We start from the raw sequence: 27,858 nt of genomic DNA on the forward strand, positions 1-27,858 counted from the left end.
ATAATTCCTGAAGTGACCCCGCCTCTCGCTCAGTGAACGCTGGAGATAGGCACCAGCAACCCCATGAGGGATTAAGCGGGTCAAAAAATGGATGGATGGATGGATTCCTGACGCGCCATTTGTTTTACATCAGAAATATCTGCCATTGTATTGGGGGTTCGTACGCTTTTAAGGGCCACGGCAAATCTTTGGAGCTCCATGCCAACTAAAATCCAACTGCTGCAGCAACTGCCAGTTAATCACCTCCTGATGTTACAGACATTTGGTGGGAGATTAACTGATCTTTTTTATTGCACTTTTTTTTTTTTTTACAAATCCTTTGCTGCAATGCAAACCTACTGGTCTAAAGGGACTCTTCTGCCGATTTGATCTATTTCTGCCAAATTCACGCTGCTCTATGTCAGCTTCTACGCCGTTCTAGCTTTACAGTGGTACTGCTGTGGATTGAAATTAACGAGTCAAACGACAAAATCCCTCATGGGTACCATGAGTAGTTTCATTTAGTAACACAGGTGTGAGTTATGTCAAAGGTTCAAGAAGAAAAAAAAACAAAAATACATTCCACATCCTGGGAGTACAAGGCTTCGTCGTCCGTGAGCTGTTACTTTCCTGAAAACAGCTTCGCTTTGGTTTTCTCAACAACTAAAACAACAGCAGGAGAACTTGGACCCAACCAGTGGGCAAATACATGCAGTAAATGGCAAGGAACCTGGCAATTTGTCTCATATACATGACAACCAAAAACGCATCTTAGAAGCGAGGGAGAGAAAAAAACAAAGAAGATATTTGGATGCCCTGCTTATTAACAGTGGAAGAACAGATGGTGCTGTAGAAAACCTGGTAAAACATGCATTTTGTCATACATAAGAGGGGGAAAACAATCCAAAGTTGACCTCTTGGCTCTGGGTCTTCCTCCATCTTTAGGGTAGGATCGACAGTCATTGACTGTGGTTTTGAAATGCAAAAATGTATCCAAAGATAATAAAACACACATTTGATCATTACAAATAAAGAATGCAAAAATAAACCTGTCTGATGTTTTTTTCTTTTCTTTTTTCTATGTACTGCACCTTTAGTAAGATCCATTCAAAACCAGGTTTCTATGACACAGTACATTCTTGAGCAGTGACACAGAGGAAAACAAATCACTGTGCTGGCACCAAGATCCTGAGATGTTACTAATTTGTTAAGATCTTATGAGAAAAATATACACACTCATTTGATCTAGTGCTCCTGCATTTTGACCTTAATAAATACCCTCAGTTATCCACATATTACCATCTACATCTACTTAGAGAAGTACCTAATCCAAGGTACTGGTGCAAAATAGGAGTCAGTTTCTTGAGGGGAACCAAAGTTTTTCACTGGAAGTACATCCAAAACAATACACCAACAACCAGGGCAGCCCCAGCACCCAGGTTGAGCAGGATGGGCCTCCAGGACTGCCACTTCTCTTGTTTCTTCTCCGAGTCCGTCAGTTTTTGTTTCATCTGCTGGACCATCTGTGCGGTGCTAGCAATCCTCTCCTCGCGGTGCCGCTTCCTCAACCTAGCATACCAGAAAGAGTTGAGCACTTAGGGAAATGTGTGAACAGTTCACAATACAAACGCTGTATAGAAAGCTACAGAAGGAGGGCAAAAACAAACAATGGAGGGTTGGCTTAGGATCCATGTGATCTAATCAGTTGGAAATCCCACAATGCCGTGTTTTAGGCCTGTAGAGGCAAACAGTCCGATCACAGCTTCAGTTTAATCTGATCTTTTCCCCCGGTGAACACACCATAACTAAGGTCTACCGGACCGAGCGTACTAGCCACAACAGCTTTTAGTGTGGAAGTTGTTACTGTGAGAAGAAATGTCTGTCAGCCGGTTTATCAGGAAAACCACACCAGATGAAGCCGTCAGAAGCTGTTTAAAAGACTTAAAATGGCCCCAGACACTCAATCTTTTTCATACTACACTTGGACAAAATCAAATCTCATGCATTTCCAGACTTTAAAGACAGCTAAACAACTAAATCACCATGTTTTTGTGCTCATTTAGAAGGGATTTTAAAGTGAACTGTCCCTTTGCTCCTAATGAATGAAATCATTTTATTTCAGTCAACAGATATAGCACCAGACTTAGTCAAAATGGCATTAGCTTATAAAGGGAAATCTGAATTGGCTAAAATCAATACTGGTAGCTAAAAACACAATTTTAGATGGCAAATTGACCATGATCGGTGCGATTCTGATCTTAGCATAGTTTGCTTTACTTTCATTTGAATGGTGCAGAACAGTCACTTACTGAACAGAGTTGTCCGCCGCACTGTGGCTGTGTGACTCTCCCGTTGAATTGTGGTCTTCTGTGCCGGGCCGCGGAGCCAGGCACGGGCCATTCGGCCTGTGGTCGTTGAGGGGAGGTCTGGGCGGAGGCGTTGGAGGTCTGGGCGGAGGCGTTGGGGGTCTCAGATCTGGCTCCAGGTCATCTCTGAACAGGTCCACCAATGAGTTCTGCAGCAACAGATCAACACACAGAAGCATGGGCGACGGGACGCAAGAAGAAAATGAGCAGGAAGCCGATCAGCATTTAGAACTAGGCATTTCTTTGGTGTAAAAAAAAAGAAAAAAGAGATGTGATCAATTCATCCTGGGAAAAGCTGTGAGCAGAGAATCAGAGTAGGTCATGAGTGAAAAAGGGATCTAAAACCATTTCAAACCTGAGAAATGCAATCTAGAAGGTACTGTGGGCTGCATAGTGGCAGATAACACATATTTAGCCAACTCCATTGTAGGTTCTTAGTGTTTTGTACACACCGAGTCACACCGGTACAGCTTCCTGAACCTATTTGTATTTTTATGGACCCTGTACATCAAGTCAAATCTATTCCTATATGTCCAGAGATCAGTCTGCATTAATGATCTGCAGAGGTCTGGCATCAACCCAGCAGTAGAAATAAATAGACACCAATAAATAGTAGGCTCTAGTTGTGAGCACTGTACAAGCAGCAGCGATGAAGGATGTCCCAGCACAATTTCCCAAGTTTTTAAGAGGATGAGCGGGGTTGCTCCTTGTCCAGGGGAGCAGGTTTCCTCAAATGGCCACTGAAGCACGCTGCCGCGAATAAAGAGTGGGACCAGAACATCTTCAAACAGGGACTGGCATGATCCTTCGGTACGGCACACAAAGCAGAAAGAACTTCTAAAAAAGCCAGAAAACACCGGCTGTGGCCATGCCTGCAGGTTGAACATGCTAACCCGTACTATTTCACCGCTGCTCACCTTTCCACAGATGGATGCTGTTAGCAGCAGAACATTACTGCTGACGGCAGAGAAAGGACGCGCTTCTGTTAGGTGGATTTTTGGAAAACGTCATGCCTTCAGAAGTATTAATGACATAAATACAAAAGAAGCAGCTGATGCTGAGGGCACAGCCGTTAGATCTGTGATGTTTCAGGCCTCAACGTGGACTTCTCTCTGTTCTAGCTTTCAAAGAAGACCAGACGTTTGAAATAGTAGACATGCTTCTGTTGCTTGGGGTCACTGGTCTTCCTTTGTGTGTTTAAAACTCTCAGTGGACGGTCATATCTATGAAGGAAGTTGCTTCTCGCGGAAGACTTAAGCGTATCCAAGATTAGAATCAGACCCAGATTCCCAGTCTTATGGCGCGGCTACCTGTTCTGCAGAGGTGTTGGTCAGGATGAGCTTGGCTCCCTCGATGATGGACATGTAGGAGAAGCGCAGTTGGTCAGGGGTCTGGATCAGGCCCATGCGATATTCCCTCATACCTAGTAGCACCTTCTGGATGTCCACCGAAGACGAGCTCTTACTCCTGTCCATCTGCAAAATAGATTGATCTGTTTAGAGGATACAGCTGGAAAGGTTAGGCAGCTAAGCCAGTGTTTTCACTGAATACGGAGTCACGTCAGGCGGCTTAACAGGACGCGAGACTGCGGTTCCTTCAGGCCCCAAGGTCACTGTGTTATGCGTCTTAGAACACCTAGTAAGACTAGATTAAAAAAAAAAAAAAACAGGAAGGAAAAAGCCACACTGGGTTCATGAAGGCTCAACCATCATAACTTTGGCTAAACCATTTCACACCATCTGAACCATGTACTTGGCCAAATCCTAAATAATACACCTTCAATATTCTCCACCTGTTTTTTGTTTTTTTATTTTTAAAAAGAGGGTAAAATATGCAGGGTCACATTTACAGCTTTAAACAGATGACACAACTGAAAACAATTGGAGCTTAGCCAGTTCCAATTCACCACAATGGTCCAGTTATTGTTGGGCTATGTCCGCTTGGAACAACCTTCGATGTTTCCCCAACAGAAGTTAAGCGTGAAGGCTGGAGTGAAACCATGCAAAGGAAGCTGAAGATGGCAGCCATCCATCTTCCTTCACGCCTCACGCTGCCAGTCTTACAGTGCAGATTACGGCGGGCTCCACCTGAGCTCCACGTCAGGCTTGTTAGCACTGCTGATTTTACACAAAAATAAAATGCTTATGAACAATTAAGCTATGTTGTTGCTTTGGTGTCTGAGCAGCTTGCACTTGTGATTAGAGCGGTTAGCGATGTTAACGTGGCTGAAATGGCCATTCCGTGAATATCTGTGAGACAATGGAGACCCTTATCTTTAACTTTGAGATTTCCAAAATACCTTTGACAGTCCATGGTGCCAAACAGATTAAAAGCTCAAAAGGATAATAAAGAGAGAAACTTTGCTCTGCTTTGTTCATCCTTCCTGTTGTCTGCTGAAAGTCTCTCCTGCTTGCTCCAACACCCTGGATGAACCACGGAAATGTCTCAAAAAAACAAGTTAAACCTGGAAATTGGACTTTTCCCATGTTAAAACTTGTGTGTTGGTGTTGGGCCTCAGTTAAAACCTTCCAGAAAATGAGGAGTCTGAAATTCTCACTCGTACCCTCGCTAGAAGAAAAACGGGTATTAAAAAAGGTCAGAATGAGCTCTATTTTAAAAAAAAAAAACAATTCTCTTAAAAATGACTAAACATGAATTTAAAGACATTTCCAGAAGGATAGTAAATGTAAAATACCAGGTTAAGACTCCTTTGACAACTTAAAATCTTCTTTTCTGCCGCTAAGTGCTCATATTAAACCTCAAATTAACTTCACAGTCGTTACTAAAAAGGGGAGCTGAAATGTTCGATGGTGCTCAAAAATGGCTGAAGTTCATTTATGGGATTAATGGTTAAAAAAAAAACAAAAAAAAAAACGTAAGTTTATTTCATTTCTAAATTATGTCAAATGTAAGGCAACAGACCCTTTTACAGAGGAAGAACATGTGGCCTGATAAAACATCAAACTGATGTTATTTTTATTTTTTGGAGAATTTACATATGCAGCAATATCAACTACACGAAATGGATTATACAGTGATGTCATGGCACCTTTAACAGTGAACAAAAGGGTTCACTGTTAATTATTCTTGCACGCTTGCTAAAAATACTGTTATTGAAAAAAAGCAATAAATCCAATTCAGCATATTGTTCTGCAACCACAGTTTGAGATTTTCAGATGAAAGATTGTCAAAACAAATAAATAAGGTAAAAAATAAAATCAGCAAAAAGCTGCTTTTGTTGGTTGCATCCGAGTCCAGAAGAAGAGTCATTCCTGAAATGGAGTTTCCAGGTAATCAGGTAATCACATCAATGGTTTCTGCCTCAATGCACAAACAAAAAGCTTCTTGAATAAAATCCAGAACCAACATGCCAGAACTTCTCTCTGTAGCTATCAGCGGTGATCTGAGAACGACTGGCTCACCTTAATGTTACGCCAAACACGGACCACTTCACAAATGCTTTAACCCTTTGCTCTCAGCGGAAGCAGCATTCAGCAACGACTCTCTGTGACATGACATTTATTAACAACAGCACCGTCTCACCAGGACCAGGCAGGTGTCCACCAAGGCAAAGGTCCCAGAGCGTCCGATCCCTGCGCTGCAGTGCACCACGGAGGGCCCGTGCTCCGGGCCCAGGGAGCCCGACTCCCGGACCTTGAAGAGGAAGTTGAGGAAAGAGGCAGGAGATTCTGGTACCCCAAAGTCAGGCCACGTGGTGTAGTGGAAGTGGTAGATCTCTCTGGATTCCCCCGTCTGATAAAAACACGATATCGGCCGTGAATGATGTGCAGCTCATGAACTCCAGCATTGCTGGCTTTGACAGGAAATACGGAGAATGCTGCAGGTCTCACAAATACAGAAGAGCTAAACACACAAACACTGACCATCATGTGCTTTAACTGAGACTGTGACAGATGGAAGAAATAAAAGGAACTAAAGGTCCTATTCGGAATGCAAATGTGCGCAAGGTTTTCCTCTAAAGAACTTTCTCCTTTAAAAATGGGAAATACATGAGATTCTTGGTTGTATACAAAAAAAGTGTTTTTTTGTTCTAATACGTTTTAATCCTTTGTGAAAGCAGACGCCGTTCTGCTCAACCACAGCTCATTGTTACGTTTGTGAAGGTTGAGTAGCAGTAAAGGCTATTGATTATTTGGATCACCCTTTATTCACCTCGTAATTACACACTTTATGGATTTATAAATAAGGTTAGAATGGAAAAAAGCCCGTGCCCCTAGTTTGATGAATTCTGATAGATTACTTCAGGCGATACTAAGGACCCTTTTTAAGAAGCATTAAAGTTTGCTGAGGTGGGATCCTGGGCCCCAAGTGGACCCCTGCTGAGGAAATTCTATTAATAATTTATAGAAATAAACAAAATAGTGGAGCCATAATGTTTTTAATATTTCATGATTAAATGATCACATGCTGACACTATTTCTACAACGTGAATTCATTATATTAAAAGAATATGCATTTATTCTTTATGTTTTTTAAATTCTGTCATAGTCCTGCGTTGGAAAACATTGAGAATTATTTCAGTCATTTCTACCCAGCAGAGTCAGTAGGCGGGGCTAACACTGATCTAGGCAAGGTGATTGGTCTGTAGGTCAACTATGGTCCATCTTAACCAATTGGATGTGTGCCTCTAGATCTGTAGAGAATAGCGACAGTCTAAATGATTAATTACTTATTTTTATTGATCGTATTTATAAAAATAAAAAAAAACTTATTTTAAAGCATCACATCATTTATTCGATACATTATTTGTTGGAAGTCCATCTTTGTGTCTTGCCTTCACTTTTCTAAGCACTGCACTGTACGGTTGTAATACATCCATCCATATTGATTCTGTGATTAAAGATCCAATTACATCGATGCAAAATGAAAATATTGATCATGCCGTTATTTTTAAAATGGACCTTTATTTTAAAATTCACGAGGCATGAGACTAAACTGAACAGGTGATCTATTATAATAAGCATTCAAAATGCCTGCTTATGGTTAAATCATATTTTGGGCTTTTTGTTAGTTAATGTCAATGTAAATATTAGTGTTAGATGGTATCGCATCATATTGATCAGAAATTGTATCAGACTTGTATCGATCGCTTTGGATGACGATACGATGTTTGCCGATATAACATGGTATCGCGATAAAGCTGGTGACTTACACCCCTGCTGCACTGCAGCGTTCGCCCCCCCCCCGGTAGTTCACAACATCAAAAAAAGATTGATCGTCTCGCGCTCACCTTTGTGTTCTCTAGTTCTAGCACCCTGATTGTATAATGGGATTGGTCCTCTTCTGACAGCAGTCGAACCACGAACCCCGTGTCGGTGAATGACATCTGCAGCTCTCCTGCAGTGGGCCAGTACTGCGCACACTTTTCCTGTGGAGACACAGAAGTCAGAACTCAGGCCTGGACAGGAAGCAGCCTGCAGTAGTTTGTGTTTAAAGATTTCATAAAAAAAAAAAAAAAAAAAAAAAAAGATATGGCCCCTCTGACCCTGAGCAGGTCGTAGATAAGTACAACCTCAGACGGATAATATAAGGCATGCTGCATTGTCTCATAAGAGCTACGCTGAAATGCAGACGCGCTGTGCGCCCAAACCCAAGACCTGCATTGCTATGAAGATAGAAAATGAGATTGCCAGATCACATGCGCTGATTAACCGATCCGCAGGATGCGTACGTTTCGAAAGCTTTCTGTTCTATTAGCATTTAGCTGGCGTGTCACCGTGAGGCTAAGTAGGAGCAATGACCTCAGAGAAGTAACCGTGGCTCTCCCTCATTTTCACAGGAGCTAAAAAGCTGTTTCCAAAAGTTTTTCTTGGTCAGTCACGTTACAGCAAGCAACGGCGTCATGAGAAATGGAAAAACAGTTGGCCGTTTTTCCAGGAATGGACCTTTTAGCAACTTCATGTGAAGGTCATTCCTCCAGTGCTAGAAGAGACCTGAGTTTGTTAAAGTTCAGGACAGAGCCAGGGTGGCTTGTCTGAGTGGACAGGGAGAGGAAGGGGCTGGAGAACTCAATCTGAAGTCAAGCCGATATTGCAGAGGAGCAGGTTTGTTAATAACCAAATGTGTCAAAACAAGTGCTGGGCATTGTGGTGGAGGCCCAGAAGGTTGGGGACAGCCGTCATGGGGACAAAGAAGCATCTGACTGAACCATGAACCTCGGTTCTCCTACAGATAAACGTGCCAGCATGGGTACAGAGTTCACTACTTTTATAGGTACCGACCGGAACCCGTCGGTGCTACAGAGCGCCATTCACGTAAAATCAAACGCTACCATGTTTCGGCACCTGAACGCGTCGCTGTGACGCTGAGGGAGTGGAAGAGTGGGCGATTCTCCATGCCGGACATGAACACAACAGTGCAGGCACAGGTGCCTGACGACGTCTGCAGGCGCTGGTCCAGCCAAAGCATGGCTGGTAGAAAGCAGCTGAAAGTACGGCTCCACTTTCCAAGATGTGACAGATGACGCTCGCTGCAATATGTGTGTCGCTAATTGCAAGGCCAGGGCAGGAATAGCTCTGATCTGAGGAAGCACCTGGTCACTGTGGCCAATTTAGGAAATTTATCACTATATTTAGCGACTTTTCAGACTAATTCAGGGACTTTTTTTTTTTTTTTTTTTTAATAAAGCGACTAGCGAAAAATCTAGCAACTTTCTTCTGTGTAATTGGTGACTTCCCTTGAAAGCACCAATCAAGACAGCTAGATCGATGTAGACAGAAATAAATAAAAGCACCGTCTTAAAGGCAGCCGTCTGGTCCTGAAACGCTGCCTGCAATCAGAGCAGATGCGTTCCCACATTGCAAATGTACCCCGCCGTGAATTACAGAGCTGGATAACACGTGTGCATTCGATAACTTTTGGTACAAATTCTCTTTTATGTGCTGTGGATTCAGGCAATGGACTAAAATTCAGAACTACAAAGTTCATTTCTAGATCCAAACAAGTTTATACAATGAGAAATAAAAAAACAAAATTGAGAATTTTAGAGATTTCCTTGTGAAACTAACATTTATTACTACCAAAAATGGGTAGCGTTGAGTACCGGTACCGATTCCCGGGTACCGGTTCAAATATGAAAGGTACCCATCCTTATAAACGTGAGCCTCTCTGTTAGCTCGGCCAAATTCTTCTCACGATCAGAAAAGTCCAACTGGCACTTTTAGGTCCTGAGATATAAAACCTTCTTGGTTGAATGAGAATTACTTTAAAAATCGTAAACTACCAGAGGTATGAATCATTTCGGGGCGGCCCTTGTGTAGAAAAGGTTTGTCTGAAGCGGGAGATGCCGTCACAGATCAGTGATCAGCAGCTGCTGAGGCCTTACTCACAGATCCTTTCTCTATCACTCTGTTGAGCATGATGACGGCCTTAGAACCTTGTTCCCAGATCATCAGCCAGAAATGGCCACACGTATTCCTCAAAGGACCCTGCCGCAGCACAAGAGGGGAAAAAAAAAAAAGGTGAAAGTTAAAATGTCTGGGTGACATTACAGAGGAGAAAGACGTGCGCGTACAGCAGCCGCCATACCTGAGACAGAATGTAAGCTCTCTCGGCTTCTTTCACGGCGACTAAACTTGCGTTAATGTAGTCGTTATCCGAGTTTTCAAGCTTCACCCGACTGTGATCATCTGGTGGCAAAAAAAGAAACAAAGAGACACGGCAAAGCAATTACAACAAAGCCATTCTCAGCGACCCGCGCTGTAAATGACAAACCTCCTTCCCCGCCTGGACTCACATGGGCTGACATCTCTGTAGCGATTCAAGTTCCTGTTCATTGGAAGCTTAGCTATTTTGTACGGATATTCGATGGCTTGGTTGCGGATGTCCTGGTGCAGAAAAGAAGGCAGGCAGAAGGTTAGTCATCCGGTTGCAAACAGCACAGCATTTAAAGGAACACCACGGTGGGATGAGAGGTCTTTACGGCCGCTCTGTTCTACTCGGTTCACTGAGAGGGTTCTGTGTGGCTGGCCACGTCGTTAGAGACGATGTTCTGCAAGATTTGGATGGAGAAGGATGGGTGGATGAAGTGCCAGCCAATTAAACCATTACAAGTTGGTAATGATGAACAAACACTGACAGCAATGTTTCTACAGGTAGGCCTTCATGTTCAATAACGTCAGCAAACTGCATCCAGCAACAGAACTTTGGTTTGCCTCATTTTATGCTATCGTTTTATAATTTTAAGGAAAATATTTAAGTGTCAGACTTCTGCAGGTTGCATGTATAGGAACCCCTTTAGAGCAGGGGTGTCCCAACCTTTTGTCACGTGGGCCAAAACTGTCCAGTTAAAAGTATTCAAGGGCCAAAAAAACATCAATCAATAAATAAAAGTTAACTACCCCAAAATTGTAGTGAGTGATTTTTTTATACCCACTCCACAAAATATGATCATGCAATATTTGAATTAAACACATTCTTTGTAAACACTTGCTGTATTTAGCCAATTTCATTAAAACGAGTTAAAAGCAGATTTTTGTGCACCGAAACCTACTTTTGTTTTGAGTAAATGTCATTTGAGTGGATGGAAACTACTCAAAAAATAAAAAATAAATGCAAAAATGTAGTTATTAAAAAGGATATTTTAATATGTATGTGATCATTTAAAAATAAAATAAACATCTGCATCAACTATGCGCTGGTGGTCCAGACCATTGTTGAATGGCGGTTGTTGGCCACACAACATTACTCCAAAGGCCACAAATGGCCCCCAAGCCCCACTTTGGACACCCTTGTTTTAGAGGCTGTTGGGCTTATGGTGTGAGTAGTTAACTTTAAGAAAAAAAAAAACACTACATCTGAATAATCTGTAGTTGCCCTTGTTAAAGTAAAACACTTGGCGCTTTAACTCCGCCCTTCACATCTCATCACTTGTAGACTCGCACAAAAAAATACAGCTGAACACCAACAAACAGCCATCATGACCCGCTGCAGTGCTTGGCATCCCTCAGTGGCCAGAGGCCAGGCGCAGGGGGGTCAGCCCCGAGTAAAACACGAACGGCAGAGGGCTGGAAACGGAACCTGAACGCACCAGACGGGCCGAGAGAGCGCCCATGATAAAGCCCGGGCGTCTTTCTCTGGAAGTCTGGCTGAGTTCTCAGAAACGGCAGCTGACGTCTGCGAGCGTCACGCTGCAGCGAGGACTCCGCTGAGGCACGCTTCCCAGGCAGCTACGGAAGTCAGCCGCTGCTAGCGCTGCCCGCTACTTCCCCCACTATTAAGTGTCCACTTGGCTCCCTGCGCCGCTCGCTGCGTCTGCGCCGCGCGGCGAGATAAAAGTCTGCACGCGACAGCGGGCCCCCGAAAATATGAAAAGTCTCCGAGCACGAGCAGACGAGTCCGAGAAGCCAAGCAGCTAAGTTAGTTAGCAACAGATCGTCATAGAAACACGAGCGGGCCCTCGGTGTCCCGACTTACGTTGTAAAGGTTCTGCCATTTCCCGGACGAATCGATATTCTCGAATTCTCGCTGCATTCTGTCGCCGTTTGGTGAAGGGAGACGCCAGCCGGAACGACTTGGGGGTGTTTGCGGCACCGTTCTCCAACTTACTCCTGCTGGTTAGCCATCTGAAGAGCAGTGTGTGTAACCTGATGAATCCCTGCGGGGAGTCGAGCTGCCTCTCCTTCGCTCTGACTCTCGTGGGTTGCCAGGTTGGGTAACGACTGCTGGTCATTTCGCCCGTTTCGCACTTCCGCAGTTTTGGTCCTTTTTAACTGCCGACTTGCGTCATTTCGTGGACGCCTTGGAAACGTTTAATCTCGCGTCTACTTTGACAGCCAATGTTCTCGCCATCTCGTACTTACGCGTTGCCATTCCGTCCTTCCTGCTTCCACTTTGCACAAACCAGCCACTTTGCTCTGCAACCTTTACGATCCAAAGAGCCATTTTGGCCCTCAGCCCAGCCGTTTAGAGCCTCCAATGTGACGTTTTCTTTTTTTGGTGGGGGGGACAACAACTTATAAATTTGGATAAATATCAAGGGGAGTTTGTTGTTATTTCTAAAGTACAAGCACAGCTACCTTTAGGTATTAAAATTAAGAAAAAAATATTAAAGCTTTGTAAAAAGAGCATGGATACGTTTTGTATCAATGTGTGGAAAATGATTCCAAACTCATGATAAGAAAATAGGTCTAAATCTAAAAATATTACTGGTAAGCCTTTTAGTGTTATTTGGAAATTCAATGCCATTATACACAAAAACCTGCTAGAACGTGCATTTGTTATTAAATATGTTTAAGAATAATAATAAAACATTTTTTTAGCCCAGTTTAAGAGCTTTACGATCCAAAGAACCCGGGGCCACATTGCAGACCCCTGACCTAAACCATTGTGTAGCCGTCTATTTATATTTGTTGGTAGTCGATAATTTTGTATTAATTATTAATGGAAATACTCGAATGCTTCAGTCACATGTAGGCTATTTAATCTGACTGCATCTTAATCTCTATTCATGTCAATGTGCATGCTAAGGCCCCACCACGGGGGAGTGGGGGCCTATGTTTAAAGCAAAGTGCTTTTGTCCTGGAGGTTCAGTGATAATAGTTGATTAGATAATAGAAAATTATTTAAAATCTATGGTTATCAGAATTGGAATGAAATGTAAGAATTCAAGAATGGTTAGAACAAAACGATAAAATACACAAAATTACAAAATGGCAAAGGCGTGATCTAGACCCACATGGGATTAAAACTTTTTTTAGTGAGTGCTCATATGCTACATTAAATGTGGGTGAGTGACTCTAATAAATATGAAGATATCAGATTAATGTGCTTTATATGCTTTTCTTAATCTGATGAGGGTTTAACGCCAGGAAAGCAATAGAAATGCTTATTTTGTTGGATTTTACTTTAGGTTTTATATATAAATTGTTTCTTTTTAAAGTTCAGTGCAGAAGGATTTAATAGATGTATGTCAGTCTAGGTATGTAAAACGTTCAAATGGAGATGATCAAAGTCAAGCCTCTTTACAAGCACATAAATTTAGCACCAATCATCACAGGCTGTCAGTCAAATGCATTCTCATCCACCCAAAGAGGGCAGAAATATGTTCACAGTGCTTATACTTTGTAAACCACAGGGAGAAAGAAGGTCATTCGGGCTGTCAAAAACAGAAAACTCATTCAGGGCATAGATGACAAATAACATTCTTTGTATGGGGACAGCCCTAGGCCTAGTCACCAAGGGCAGAAAGTCATATAGCCCTTTTTTTTTAAAGCCAATCGCGTTATGCATGTTTTAATACGGGATATTTGCAGCGCATTACGCATGAACTGAGTTTAACCTATCCTAATTGACACATTTAAAAATGCGACTGCAGAATGACGGAGGCAACAACGAAAAATAAATCAGAATTTATCACTCACCATTTTTAAATGACTATGTTTTGTGAACGTTAACTTAATGAATAAGTTGTACGCGAGGAAGCACCGCGGATCACATTAGAGCAAACATGGCAACCTTCGCGATTAAACTTTCTGCTCGGCTGCTGGACGGCTTCACCTGCAAACCGACTTTTAACTTTGTGCATTCCTCAAGGCTGCAAATTTTATTTTATTTTTTTTGTTTTCGATCTTGATCATTCACGTTTGTTTTCACGTTGACCTTTCACGCGCAACATGACACATTTACCGCGTCGTGAGGGATCAAACCAAACCCACGAGCGCCGTTCCGTCCGCTCCTTCGGGCCTGTCCGGTGGCGCCCCGCTGTGGTCACCTGGACTCCCTGCAACACACTCCGCGTGCACACACACACACGCGCGCGCGCGCGCTGCTGGTGCAGGCGCCAAACTGCAGCAGCCAGCCTGAGAGCAGGACGGGCGGTCACATGACAGGCCGCCTGCTACTAGCTAAGCGCCGCAACCATGTTCGTCGCTCGCAGCATCGCCGCTGACCACAAAGATCTAATCCACGATGTTTCGTATGACTTCCACGGCCGGAGAATGGCCACCTGTTCCAGCGACCAAAGCGTCAAGGTGAGCCACGCTGGGCGCTTGTGCTAAAGCTTTAGCCTAGCATGTTAGCATCCCCCACGTTAGACACTGCTAGTACTAAAGCTTCCCTTGTTTGGGGGGCGGCCCAGTTATGCTGCTCGTTTAACCGACAGGTAACAGACTGATGTTGTCATGGCACCCATGTTTCTCCGTGACTCTCTGCCTCTCAGGTGTGGGACAAACGGGAGAACGGAGAGTGGCAGTGCACCGCCAGCTGGAAGGTAACCAAATAACCATCCTCCTCTCTGTCGCTCTAAACTGGCTGCCACATGCTTCCCCGGTGAGAAGAAGGAGAAGATGCTGACACTGACAACTGCTCTCTTAACATAAGAAGTCCTTTATAAGAACAAAGTAGTCTAACCTAAAACTGGCTCTAAAGAAACACAGAGTAGAAGCTAAAAAGGTAAATGCCAGAGTTGTTACATATTGCACGGTAGAACAAAGTGAACGGCGGAAAAGACTCCAGGCTGTTTACATAGCAGCATCCTCCTGAAGTAGCTAAGGCTGTGAAAGTTACCTTAGCATCTGGGGACAGTGTAAACAGGTAACGATCGGATCAGAACCCGTCCATCCATTAGCATGATGTAAACACTTACTGAGTCTGTTGTGAGCAGCAGAGATTGTAAAGTCTAACAGGAGCTGGGAGGAACAACCTGGGGAAGCTCTCCTTAGAGCATCTAGGATGCAGCAGTCTGTCACTAAAAGAGCTCTCCAGCTCTGCAGCAGCTCCATGCGTGGGGTGGGAGACGTTGTCCATCAGTGATGTGATTTTCCTGGGACAGAGCTGGCTCTCCTAATGAGTTTATCCAGCCTGGTTCCTCTCAGCTACAGGTCAGCTGCTGCTCCAACACCTTAAAAGATGTCTGGAGCTACCACAGAGTTAAAGGTCTTCAGGAGCACCACCTCACTCCAAGAGACCTCAGCCTCCTCAGGAAGTAGAATCTGCTTTGACCCTTCCTGTAAAGAGCATCAGTATTATGAGTCCAGTCCAGTTTACTGTGCAGGTGAACACCCAGGTACGTAGAAGAGTCCCCTATGTCCACACCAGTTCCCTGGATGTTCACCTGTGTCAGTCAGGTGGGTCTGCAAGGGTCCACCAGCAGCTTATTAAGCTATGCTTACACTGATTAACCCTTAGTTCTGAAAGTAGAGGCCCGGTCCCCTCCATAAGGGCCACGAGGCAAAACCTTCGTTTCAGGATGCTTTTCAGAGATCAGACTAATGAACAAATATGATGCTTCATGGCGTCCACAGATCAACACGGTGGTCACAGTAAAGTTCCTCAGCCGCTGTAGCCATAGAAGTGCGGAGCGTCCCAGCTGGACGGAGCGGACCGGCAGGCCGGCACACCTCCACTTCTCACAGCGACGTTAATAATGGCGCTGTGAGTGGTTTGTGATGGCAGCCCTGGAAGCAGCGCCACACGTTTACCAGGCTTCCTCATTGCTCCGTGTTCCCTGCGGGTCCTGTGTCTAAACACTCGTAATCTGCTGCTGCTCTGAGAAACGTCCCCTTTCCTGAGTGCAGACACACAGTGGATCGGTGTGGAGAGTAACCTGGGCTCACCCGGAGTTCGGCCAGGTTCTGGCCTCCTGCTCCTTCGACAGAACAGCCGCCGTCTGGGAGGAGATCGTCGGGGAGTCCAACGACAAGCAGAGGGGCCTGAGCCACTGGGTCAGTTCCTCTGCAGGCAGCCTGTCTGGTTCTGTGCTTTTATCCTTTGAGTTTTGACCCGAGCTGTTGATGTTGCTTCCGTGTAGATCAAGAGAACCACGCTGGTGGACAGCAGAACGTCGGTGACGGACGTGAAGTTTGCTCCCAAACACATGGGCCTGATGCTGGCCACCTGCTCCGCGGACGGAGTGGTGAGGATCTACGAGGCTCCAGACGTGATGAACCTGAGCCAGTGGTCCCTGCAGCACGAGATCTCCTGCAAGCTTAGCTGCAGCTGCATATCGTGGAACCCCTCAAGGTTAGGCGCCCTTCCAGCTCTGTTCTCCATAAGCCTCGGCAATATAAACCCATCTGAAGAAGTCGTAAGCATGCACAGCTTTTCCAGATGAGAACATAGGTTTAGAAATGAACATAGCATTGTAATTATTTTCTACATTTAAAGCCAGATTTTTGACCTTTATTTATAAGTGTATTGCAAAAATAGCATTAAAAGCTCTGGGATTTGTAAAGGTTGTGCCGAAAAACTTGCGGCATGCTGTGAACTCCAGCTGTTTTACTGTATTTTTCCAACCATAAGATGCAGCGGATTATAAGGCGCAGTAAATATTAACATAAGTGTGTAATATCACGCCACTCCTCCACGTACACAGCTCTCTAGTAAGCACAACTTCAATCACTCATGAGGCGCACCGGATTATAAAACATATATATTTTTAAGAAAATTTAGAAATCAGAAAAATATTGGTATTGACTGTTCTGCTTCTCATCAAGGAACGAATGGTTGAAATCTTACTCTCCAGTCAGTTCACATCCACATCTGTAAAAGACAGCCAACAGAAATGCACATGACCTGGGAGCGCCGCTATTTAACACTTAAATAGCGGCGTTTTCTGTGTGTGTGTGTGTGTTTTTGACAACTTTAAAGTCCGTACACCTGCATCTGTCTGACTTTTAGCAGCCGGTACCGATACCTGGCTTTCCGTTAAAGTCGGACCTTCCTACTGAACTTTTCCCTGTGAGGAATAGAAGGCATCCAAAGTCGTCTGAGCAGACTTTGTTTTTATTCGGTAAAAGGAGCAACTTTGACCATGAAAGAAGCAATCAGCTGCAGGTTGATCGATAAAAGCAGCACTGAGCAGCTTGTCATCCTGTTTCTGCAGCAGTGCATACGTCCTTTAGCTTTATCTGATTGTTGCCAGGGTTTATGATCTGATTGGTGCGGTGGGTTGAGGGAAAGGTCCATTGATCAGACCATCACAGTGCTAATGGTGGGCTGTCCTCTAAAACAGTTTTCTGTGAACTGGTCCGTATTATTCCAGACTTCTCAAATGTTACTCTTCTTCTGATAGTGTATTTCTCCATAAGCTTGTCTCATCCCGTATCCTCGCAGCTCTCGAGCCCACCCCCCTATGTTTGCCGTGGGCAGCGATGACAGCAACGTGGCGTACGGCGGGAAGGTCCAGATCTACGAGTACAATGAAAACACAAGGTGAGCGGTGGCTCTGAGGAGGACAGCGGCAGCAGGCGGTGTGTTTTATTCCCTGGTGTGATCCTGTTCTCCAGGAAGTACAGTAAAGCAGAGACGCTGATGACCGTCACCGATGCCGTCCACGACATCGCGTTCGCCCCCAACCTGGGCAGATCTTTCCATGTGCTCGCCATTGCAACCAAAGACGTCCGCATATTTAAGCTTGTTCCTCTGAGGTAACATCTCTACCTCGCTATTGACTTCATGAAATAAAGGATGGGCATAAATGGAGAAATCCACAGCCTGCATTTTGTTGTACAAGTTGTTCCATGATTAACATGCGTGTGCTTAAGTTGAAATCTTTATATGCACCCGCTTCTCCGGCTGAGTTAAAATGCTCTGCTGTGGATTGCTGTGGCAGGAAGGAGAGCACGGCTGCAGGTCCCACCAAGTTTGAGGTGCAGATTGTGGCTCAGTTCGACAACCATAACTCCCAGGTGTGGCGCGTGAGCTGGAACATCACCAGCACCCTGCTGGCTTCCTCTGGGGACGATGGCTGCGTACGCTTGTGGAAAGGTGCGACCTGGTTTTCTTTTATAACTTGCTGTTTACTCATAGCTTAGTTTCCTTTTTTACTGCAACTTTCTATTGATTTTTGCACAAAATTTCACATCGGATTGAAATGTGTTCGGATTAAAAAACAAAGGGTGATTGGATTGTAGCGTTTATATTCAATTCAATTCAATTCAATTTTATTTATATAGCGCCAAATCATGAAACATGTCATCTCAAGGCACTTTACAAAGTCAAGTTCAATCATATTATACAGATTGGGTCAGATTATACAGATTGGTCAAAAATGTCCTATATAAGGAAACCAGTTGATTGCATCAAAGTCCCGACAAGCAGCATTCACTCCTGGGGAAGCGTAGAGCCACAGGAAGAGTCATCTGCATTGTACATGGCTTTGCTGCAATCCCTCATACTGAGCAAGCATGAAGCGACAGTGGGAAGAAAAACCACCCATTAACGGGAAGGAAAAACCTCCGGCAGAACCGGGCTCAGTATGAACGGTCATCTGCCTCGACCGACTGGGGTTACAGAAGACAGAACAGAGACACAACAAGAGAGACAAAAAAGCACAGAAGCACACATTGATCCAGTAATCTGTTCTACATTAGATGGTAGTAGCGGGTGAGCCGTCTTCTCTGGATGATGTCACAGTTAACAGAACGCCAGACCAGGTGTACCTACTATGAAGAGAAAAGAGAGAGAACAGAAAGTTAAAGCAGAAATGACAACACATAATGCATAATTGAAGAACAGTAGAACTCAATAGAGTGAGAAAATTAGATCCTGATATACTCCAGTAGCCTAAGCCTATAGCAGTAAAACTATAAAGGTAGCTGAGAGTAACATGAGCCACTAGTTATAATTTTTGTCAAAAAGAAAAGTTTTAAGCCTAGTCTTAAAAGTAGACAGGGTGTCTGCCTCACGGACCAAAACTGGGAGTTGGTTCCACAGGAGAGGAGCCTGATAGCTAAAGGATCTGCCTCCCATTCTACTTTTAGAGACTCTAGGAACCACCAGCAGACCTGCAGTCTGAGAGCGAAGTGCTCTGTTAGGAACATACGGGGTAATCAGAGCTCTGATATATGATGGAGCTTGATTATTAAGGGCTTTATACGTTAGAAGAAGAATTTTAAATTCTATTCTTGATTTAACAGGAAGCCAATGAAGGGAAGCTAAAATTGGAGAAATATGATCCCTCTTGATTTTCATCAGAACTCTTGCTGCTGCATTTTGGATCAGCTGAAGGCTTTGAACTGCATTTTGTGGACTTCCTGATAGTAAAGAATTACAATAGTCCAGCCTTGAAGTAACAAATGCATGGACCAGTTTTTCAGCATCACTCCTGGACAGAATGTTTCTAATTTTGGCGATATTCCGGAGGTGAAAAAAGGAAACTCTGGAAACCTGTTTAATATGGGATTTAAATGACATGTCTTGGTCGAAAACAACACCAAGATTTTTTACTTTATTACCAGAGGCCAAGTTAATGCCATCCAGATTAAGTGATTGGTTAAGAAGTTTATTTTTTGAGGACTCTGGCCCAAAGATTACAACTTCGGTCTTGTCAGAATTTAGATGCAGGAAATTTAAAGTCATCCAGCTTTTGATGTCATCAAGACATGACTGCAGTCGAAGTAATTGATTGGATTCATCAGGATTTATGGATAAATATAGCTGAGTATCATCAGCATAACAGTGGAAATTAATCCCATGCTGTCTGATAATTTTGCCTATCGGAAGCATATATATAGTAAAGAGAATTGGTCCAAGGACTGAACCCTGTGGTACTCCACAGGTGACCCTAGAGTTTGAGGAAGATTTATTATTAACATGAACAAATTGGAATCTGTCTGACAGATAAGATTTAAACCAGCCTAATGCTTTTCCCTTAATCCCTACAGTATGCTCAAGTCTTTGTAGGAGAATATTGTGATCAACTGTATCAAATGCAGCACTGAGATCTAACAGGACAAGTATAGACACAAGTCCATTATCTGAGGCCATGAGAATATCATTGGTGACCTTCACCAGAGCTGTTTCAGTGCTACGATGAGCTCTGAAGCCTGACTGAAACTCCTCAAGTAGGTCATTACTTTGTAAATGTTCACAAAGTTGATTAGCAACTACTTTCTCAAGAATTTTAGATAAGAAAAGAAGATTAGATATAGGTCTGTAATTTACTAACTCATCTTGATCAAGAGAATGTTTCTTAAGTAAAGGTTTAATAACAGCTATTTTCAAAACCTGTGGTACATATCCATTTACTAAGGATAGATTAATCATGTCTACAATAGTGCCACTGATCAAAGGGAATATGTCCTTAAACAACTTGGTTGGGATTGGGTCTAACATACAGGTAGAAGGTTTAGATGAAGCTAAAATTTTAGATAGCTCAGAAAGCTCTACTGCTTCTAAACAGTTCAAACACTGCGCAGATTCTAAAGATTCCTCCAATGCTGCCTCACTTACTGAGGACGAGGTAATCATGTTTGGGAGGATGCCAATTATTTTATTTTTAATGGCATCAATTTTATTTATGAAGAATCCCATAAAATCATTACTACTAAGAGCTAAGGGAATGGATGGATCAACAGAGCTGTGGCTCTGGGTAAGTTTGGCAACTGTACTAAAGAGAAATCTAGGATTATTTTTATTCTCTTCAATTAATGATGAAAAATATGCTGCTCTAACTCTGCGGAGGGTCTTGTTATACAACAATAGTCTGTCCCTCCAGATTAAGTAGGATTCCTCTTGGTGTGTAGAGCGCCATTTTCTTTCCAATTTCCTAACATTGTGCTTCAAGGAACGCAGCTCTGAATTAAACCAAGGAGCCAGCTTCCTGTGAATAATCACCTTCTTTTTCAAGGGAGCTACATTGTCTAATGCAGAACGCAATGACGAAGTCAGATTGTTAGCAAAGGTATCGATTTGTGAATGGGAAGAAACAGCAATGCTGCCATCTACAGGGCATTTCTGCAATACTGAGGATATTAAAAAGGGGACAGACTCTTTAAGTTTTGATACAGCATTATCCGATAAAAATCTACTATAATGGAACCCTCTTTTGGGGGTGGAGAACTCAGTTAGATTAAACTCAAATGTTATTAAAAAATGATCAGACAGGACAGGGTTGTGAGAGAATACTGTTAATTCTTCACAATCAATGCCATATGTCAGAACAAGGTCTAAAGTATGGAGCCGAGAGTGCGTCGGTTCATGCACATTTTGAGCAAAACCAATTGAATCTAGGATAGTTTTAAAGGCTACACTAAGGTTATCACATTCAGTGTCAACATGGATGTTAAAATCACCCACTATAATAACCTTATCAGTATTTAACACCAAATCAGATAAGAAATCTGACAACTCATCCAAAAACTGAGTGTAAGGGCCTGGTGGACGATACAAAACAACAAACAGAAGAGGTTTTATTGCTTTGCAGTTTGGATGAGGGAAACTGAGGGTTAAATGTTCAAAAGAACTGTAATTATTAGTTGGCCTGGGACTAATTAATAAATCAGACTGAAAGATAGTTGCCACTCCTCCTCCTCTTCCCACAGATCTGGGAATGTGGAAATTTGAATAACTGGAGGGGGTTGACTCATTTATACTAACGTAGTCCTCTTGTAGCCAGGTTTCTGTGAGACAAAACAAATCAATCTGATTATCAGAAATCAATTCATTAACTAACAAAGTCTTTGGAGGGAGAGACCTTATATTTAATAGACCACATTTTATTGTTTTATTTTTAGGTTCAAGGTGAACCGTATTGATTTTTATTAGGTTTTTATGATTTGTTCCTTTTAGATCAGTTTTTGATCTGTTAAGTTTTGGCCGTGGGAAAGACACCGTCTCAATAGGATAATGGGTGGGTAACAGTACAGAAGCTGCAGAGAGGTGTGTTAAACTACGGCTCTGCTTCCTGGTCTGGACCCTGGGAACACAATCCGATCATATTGTGTGTTTTTATGCACCTGGCTTTGTTCAGAATAGAACTACACGGATATTCGCAGTTTCCCTAAAAAACACAGAAGAAAAAGCACTTCTGTCTTTGCTGAACAATTAAAAAATAGTAAACAAAGCAGTATTGTAGCAGTTTGTCTTCTGAGCGCCCAGGCTGGACTCAAACCAGGTTCTAGTTACGGTTTAAGCTGATTTTGAGCACTTTTAAGGTTTTGAAGAGAAAGGTAGTATTGGGACCCACAACAGTTTCACTCCCAGACGTATTTCTGCCATGTAGGCCAGAATGTTGTTGGCTGGAGTTTTGGACGGTGCTCTATGGTGTTCTGAGCTGAGATATTGTTTTAAAACCTAAACTGGCTTTAAAGACCTCCACAATGTTCTTTGTGACGACTTCTGTTCTCTGATGTTCTCTGACAAACCTCTGAGAACTTGACAGAACAGCTGGAGTTATCCTGTGATTAACCTACACCCAGGTCAGGGCATTTCTGAAAGCAGTTGGTTGCAAAATCAGAGTAAACGGAGGTGAATATATCAAAGCCCTCTACGGGCAAAAAAAGGGCAAACGTATTATTCTCCTTCCACTTCACAGTTAAAGTCTAACTCTTGGACTGAAAAAAAATCCTGAAAACCGTTGAATAACTTCCAGAACAAGGTAAACTTTGAATATTCATGTATCAAAAGTGTCCAAATTAAGTTTAAATATGAAATATTGTGCATTTTTTACACCGATTATGGTATATGGTATATTCGGTATCGGAGTCGCCGATGCTTGAGGTGGAGTTTGTAGATGTATCAGACTTTTTTTTAATTAAATTTTTGTGCGTAGAGTAAGAGTTATTAATTAAATGTAATAAATCGGTAGCGAAAGTCAGTGTTAGCAGCCGGATGCACGGTACTAGTTCTGTTTGTGACGTCACAATCCGGAGCAGCCCGATTGAACAATGTTCGTGCTCTTTCGCTTATACAGCAAGTTTTATCGAAATTACTTCCAAATGGCACACATAATTCACATATAATATGCATTTCTTTTCTCTGGTGACTATTTGAATGCATCTGCGTAAAAATAGATTCAGTCCAAGAGTTAGACTTTAAGCTCTACGTTGTATTGCTGTCACACGGAATCTGAAGAAAATCCTCCAGGTTTGCCAAAATGAAGCTCATTGGGAATGAATAGTGGTACTAACTTAACGGATGTGGTCATTCTGCCAGTAGGGGGCAGAGGAGGCAAACGTTTGGGTCCTTTTCTGAAACGACTTGCTGTTTTCTTCCCTCTGCAGCCAACTACATGGAGAACTGGAAGTGCACAGGCATCCTGAAGGGAGACGGCAGCCCGCTGACGGGCTCCTCCGGTCAGCCCTCAGCCATGAACATGGTGGTGGGCTCCTCCGTTCAGAACTCCCAGAACATCCTGAACGGCATGTCAGCAGGAAGGTAGGTGGTGTCGCGCGTCGGACGCCACTCACCCCGTCCCCAGACCGGCCCGGTAGAAGCGCTAACCTTTCTGTGCCTCGCGCTGACTCGGAGTGCAGCTGACCACTGACAACAGTCCCGGACTCACACTGACCCAGTGCCGCCCCGCCCTGAGGCAAAGAGCTTGGCTCCCGGTTCTAAACGGACCGGGCCTGTGGAGCTGCTGTGTGTTGGGTTGGCTTCTCCTTGATTTGTACTGATGCATGTTAAACGAGTGGTGTTCTGTTCCCGCTTTGTTTTGCCAGTGTACGCACTAACTGTTCATCTACTGGCAGAAATGAGCAAAAATAAATGTGTTTATATAAATTTGATCTGTGACCATTATCGTTATTTGAACTGTTAAAGTTTGTGGGAAAGAGAGCCCACCATGAATGAAGCTGGCAGCCGTACTGCGCGGCGCTAATGTTTCCATCAGGAGCATCTCAGCACCCTGGGCGCCGTTTCCATTAGGAGATGAGCAACAGCATCATTCCAAGTTCTCCTCATTTGTCTTTTCAAATGACTGTGTTCTTGAGCAAGTCCTGCCAAAGTCTTTGCCGAGCAGAGGGAAGCTTTAGCGAAGCCTTTTAACCCACTGTGAGGCCGTGAGTGTGAATACAGCCATTTGCCTTTTCAGACAGAAAGCCTCGCTTTAATTCATGCAACTTTAATTTCTAAGCGGCAAAAGCCGCCTCCGGGAATTGTGCTTATGAGCGCTACACTCGATCACCTTTTTATGTAAATTAGGAAGCTTCCAACATCATTTTCTCCCTTGAGGAATAATTTCCTTACAATTCCACCCATAAAGCGGTGCATACATGCCAGCCGGAGAAAAACAGTGAGTCAGGACTGAGTGCTGCTGCCTGAGCGGACGTGGCTGTATTTATGTTCAACTCAGCGTCTAACAGCCGTAGGATAGAACAGAAATGTGCTTTATTGTGCCGCTGTGGAGAAATAGACCTAACGCTTGATTCACCGCTAACATACGTAACATCCGATCAACTCGCTGTGTGACCTGCTCTCACAGGTAGATGGTTTTAGTAGTTTAGGCTGTCAGCTTTCTGTACTGGGGGTCCTAGCTAGGGATGCCCCCCCTCTGAACATTTGGGCCGATATGGGGCATCGATACTTCTGTTGCGGCAGATAACCGATGTTCCTAAATGCCTGTGTCCTTTGAACGCAGTGAAATAAAACCAGGCGCTGCTGACGTTGCCGCTCCGCTTCAGTTGAACATCCCACAATCCCGCGCTGCATCTCCAACACTGTCACACCACCAAACAAATCCCACGTGCGCCCCCGTCACTGAGCTATATTCTACACTGGAGTGCTAATCGCCCGCTGTTAGAACGAGTCGCTTTGAAGCCACCAGCCGCCATATTGGTACTCCCTATTTCCCCCCAGTAACTAGGGAATATGTGCGCTACAGCATCGAATAACGAGGATTTTCTCACGTTCGGGGGGGGCTTAAAACCTTTAAAATGTCAAATGCCATATACTTTTATGTTCTAAAACTATCAAGTACTGAGAAAGTCATGTGCTGAAATATTTTGCATTTTATTCATTTAAATATATATGTTTAACATTTATAAATATATAAATAACAATGTACAAAAACATATATTTACATATGTGTATATATATATATATATATATATATATATATATATATATATATATATATATATGTATATGTATATGTATGTACATATATACATGTACACATACTTATATATACATACATATATATATTTAATATTAATAACATGTAAAATATTTCAGCACCTAATTTCCTAGTAGTTGATAGTGTTAGTACATCTACTGACTGTAGAATTGCCTGTGAAACGTTTTCACACAGCCAGAAAACTGCTTGTTGTTGCAACCAAATCCTGTGGGATTCTGTGAGAGTAGGGAGGAGCAAGATGGCGGGCAGGGACTTCAGTTTTTCGGCAAAATCAGCACTCCAGTGTATTATATAGCTCAGTGGCCCCCGTCCCTCCAGGGTTTGGACACACCTTGTGACAAAGCCCTGAATGAGAGGGAGTGTCCCAACCTTTGACGGCCAGCGCGCACAGACAGCAACAAACTAGCAGCAGACCAGGTTGGCGGTGCATCCCTAGCCCCGGCGTTCCAGTCGCTCTGTGTTGACGTAAGCGAGAATTGTGGACTCGGGTTGTTGAAGTTAACTTGCTCTTGTATTGGTTGTTGCACGCAGGATTGCCAAACGAGCCCCTTTTGCTCCTCCCCTGCGGCAGCCGACCTCTCCAAAGATAAACCCCAGCCCTGCCTATTACTAATAACACTCGTGCACCACCAGCCGTCTGCCTGACAGACTGACGGGACTTTGTGCTGTGAGCTCCATAGCTGGGTACTTGTTTATTACTGACTCTACATCTGTGGGCATGGACACCGCACGCATGTACTCCACCCTTTGTTTCTGTGGCATGTGACTGAGCTTCATTGGTGTTTAATTTCCACCCTGCTTGAAAGATTAAAGTGATGCTGCCGTCAGTTTAATTTCTGCCACTCTCTTTTACATGCTTCTCCTCTTATGTTCCCTTTTGCTTCTTGTGTTTTTTTTTTTCTCCCTTGTCTGTGTTTGTCTCTGTCCTTTTTGACTCTCTTCATTGCTTCAGGTATTTCTTTCCACCTCTGGATCCTCCCAGAGGTGGGACCAGGCACGGTCACCTGCTGCCTCCTTCGTCCCTCATAGAGCACTGTGATGCAGAGCCCGTAGCTCAGCCTCAGCCTCAGCAGCTGGCTCTGGCTCACAGGCGGCCCTCCAGGGCGCTGCTCTCGCTGCCAGAAACCGAGGAGCAATGATTTGAGTTATCGGGGGGGGGGGGTTATTGGTTTTCCCTTTTTAGTCTGTGCCTTTGTTAGAGAATTCAATGCTGGGGTGTCATTCACTTGTAATAAAAAAAAAGTTTTCATAAATGTGTGGTGTTTTTTTTTTTGTTATGTAATATCGAAGGGGGACAAAATGTGTTTAGAATGCATGCAAATGGGAACTAAATCTTTTACAATAAAGAATGGGAGAGTTTGACTTTAAAAAAAAAGTCCCTTTCTGACCTAAGTTCATTTTTTTTTTAAGCTGCGGAACCAAGTTTAAAGCCATTTAAAACCATTTCCCCTTTATTCTATAAAAACCAGACGCCATGTGAGTAGAGGACTTCCATGTGCAGCAGCTCAATGGAAATGCCACATGACTCACTGTCATGCAGGTAAAGCTGTGCCCATAAGTTTACATACCCTGATGGGGTTAGATCAGGGGTCGCCAACCTTTTTGAAACTGAGAGACTTCATTGGTGCTGTCTTCCGAAGGACTACCAGTACTGACCTTTAAACTAGAAGAGTAAGAGTTCATCTTAAATTTATGTAAAATAAAAATATTTTCATGCTTTTTTTTTTTTTATAGATATTGTCATCCTTAAATCTATAGAAATGCAAGTGTGAATAAACAGGAAGAGTTAATGGAATAAACTATAGTTTTAGATGCAGCTCACTTGCGGGTTGTGCCATCTTTAGAACAGGCTCATGGGCACTGCATCTGGTCATCTGCTGGCACCATGTTGGTGACCCCTGGTTCAAATATTTGACTGATAGGAAACCATTCCTAGAATGTGTGTGGTTTGGGAAAGCTATTGCTCATAAAATAACACTATTTGCTCTTTGTCAATCATAAGGGCCCAGATCAAAGGTTCAAATGTCTTTGGAGTTTTGGACTGGAACCATCCTCACCTGTGAGCGGTTTGCTTGTAATTAGTGAGAGTAGAAAAGCTCTGAGTTTCTGCAGACCCTGCATGTTTCATCCAGTGCTGATGCACAAATGTTTCTGAGCTATGGAGAAGGTAGTTGAACTTTAGCATTTTTAAAAAAATGAAATGCCAATGCCTGTCTGGTGTTTGAACTTGTGAAAACAAGCCACGGTCGGCTAGACTTAAAGAAACCTTCAGCAACGCTCGCAAGAAAAATCCAACCGCAAAGACATTTGGGATTTTGCAAAAAGTGATTTGGCTGTTTCCAAATGATTCACATCAGGGAGTCTCTTAAATAAAAACTGATTGCAGGGTCAAGTTACCAAATGCAAGCCATCACCACACCGATGGTAGAAAGCTGCCAGCTTCCAACATTACTCAATTACTACTGTGAAACACGGAGGTGGACCGCAGATGTTTACCAATGAACTATTAAGGCCCAAGGCAAGATGATTGCAGCAGGTTATCAGAAAAAAAATGCACTCATCATTCTAGAGGCTTCACATGTGCTGTACTTGGTTGTTCCAAAATGATCACCCAAAACAGAAGGAGCTGTTCTGAGCAATGGCACAAAAAAGTGAAGCTTTCTGATTTGAAAAGAACCAACATCTTTGATGGTAAAT

At 43.4% G+C, this 27,858-nt stretch overlaps 2 protein-coding genes across 4 annotated transcripts; one reads left to right on the plus strand and one right to left on the minus strand.

Annotated features, from left to right (window-relative positions):
• Positions 1 to 466: 466 nt before the first annotated feature.
• Positions 467 to 12,093, minus strand: ptpn2a (protein tyrosine phosphatase non-receptor type 2a). The gene is made up of 9 exons (XM_012872537.3): positions 11,781 to 12,093; positions 10,102 to 10,192; positions 9,894 to 9,994; positions 9,695 to 9,793; positions 7,597 to 7,734; positions 5,889 to 6,098; positions 3,656 to 3,820; positions 2,289 to 2,494; positions 467 to 1,548 (listed from the first exon to the last, which is right to left on the minus strand). The coding sequence occupies exons 1-9, from the start codon at positions 11,835 to 11,837 to the stop codon at positions 1,362 to 1,364; spliced, it is 1,254 nt and encodes a 417-aa protein (XP_012727991.1). The 5' UTR covers positions 11,838 to 12,093; the 3' UTR covers positions 467 to 1,361.
• Positions 12,094 to 14,120: 2,027 nt separating this feature from the next.
• Positions 14,121 to 26,414, plus strand: seh1l (SEH1-like (S. cerevisiae)). 3 transcript variants are annotated; one of them, XR_004928358.1, is made up of 10 exons: positions 14,122 to 14,335; positions 14,524 to 14,574; positions 15,881 to 16,027; positions 16,114 to 16,325; positions 17,418 to 17,516; positions 17,591 to 17,731; positions 17,917 to 18,071; positions 23,309 to 23,462; positions 25,693 to 25,845; positions 26,114 to 26,232. XR_004928358.1 is itself a non-coding variant. In XM_012872545.3 (9 exons), exons 1-9 carry the CDS (start codon positions 14,225 to 14,227, stop codon positions 26,298 to 26,300), a joined length of 1,257 nt encoding a protein of 418 aa, XP_012727999.1. In that variant the 5' UTR covers positions 14,121 to 14,224; the 3' UTR covers positions 26,301 to 26,414. The 3 variants fall into 3 exon arrangements, 2 of the variants coding, with proteins under 2 accessions (XP_012727999.1, XP_021177159.1); XM_012872545.3 differs by lacking the exon at positions 25,693 to 25,845 and having other exon boundaries at positions 14,121 to 14,335; positions 26,114 to 26,414; XM_021321484.2 differs by lacking the exon at positions 26,114 to 26,232 and having other exon boundaries at positions 25,693 to 25,966.
• The last annotated feature ends 1,444 nt before the right edge of the window (positions 26,415 to 27,858 follow it).

This window comes from Fundulus heteroclitus, chromosome 3, assembly GCF_011125445.2.
Source record: "Fundulus heteroclitus isolate FHET01 chromosome 3, MU-UCD_Fhet_4.1, whole genome shotgun sequence".
NCBI classification, from domain to species: domain Eukaryota; kingdom Metazoa; phylum Chordata; class Actinopteri; order Cyprinodontiformes; family Fundulidae; genus Fundulus; species Fundulus heteroclitus.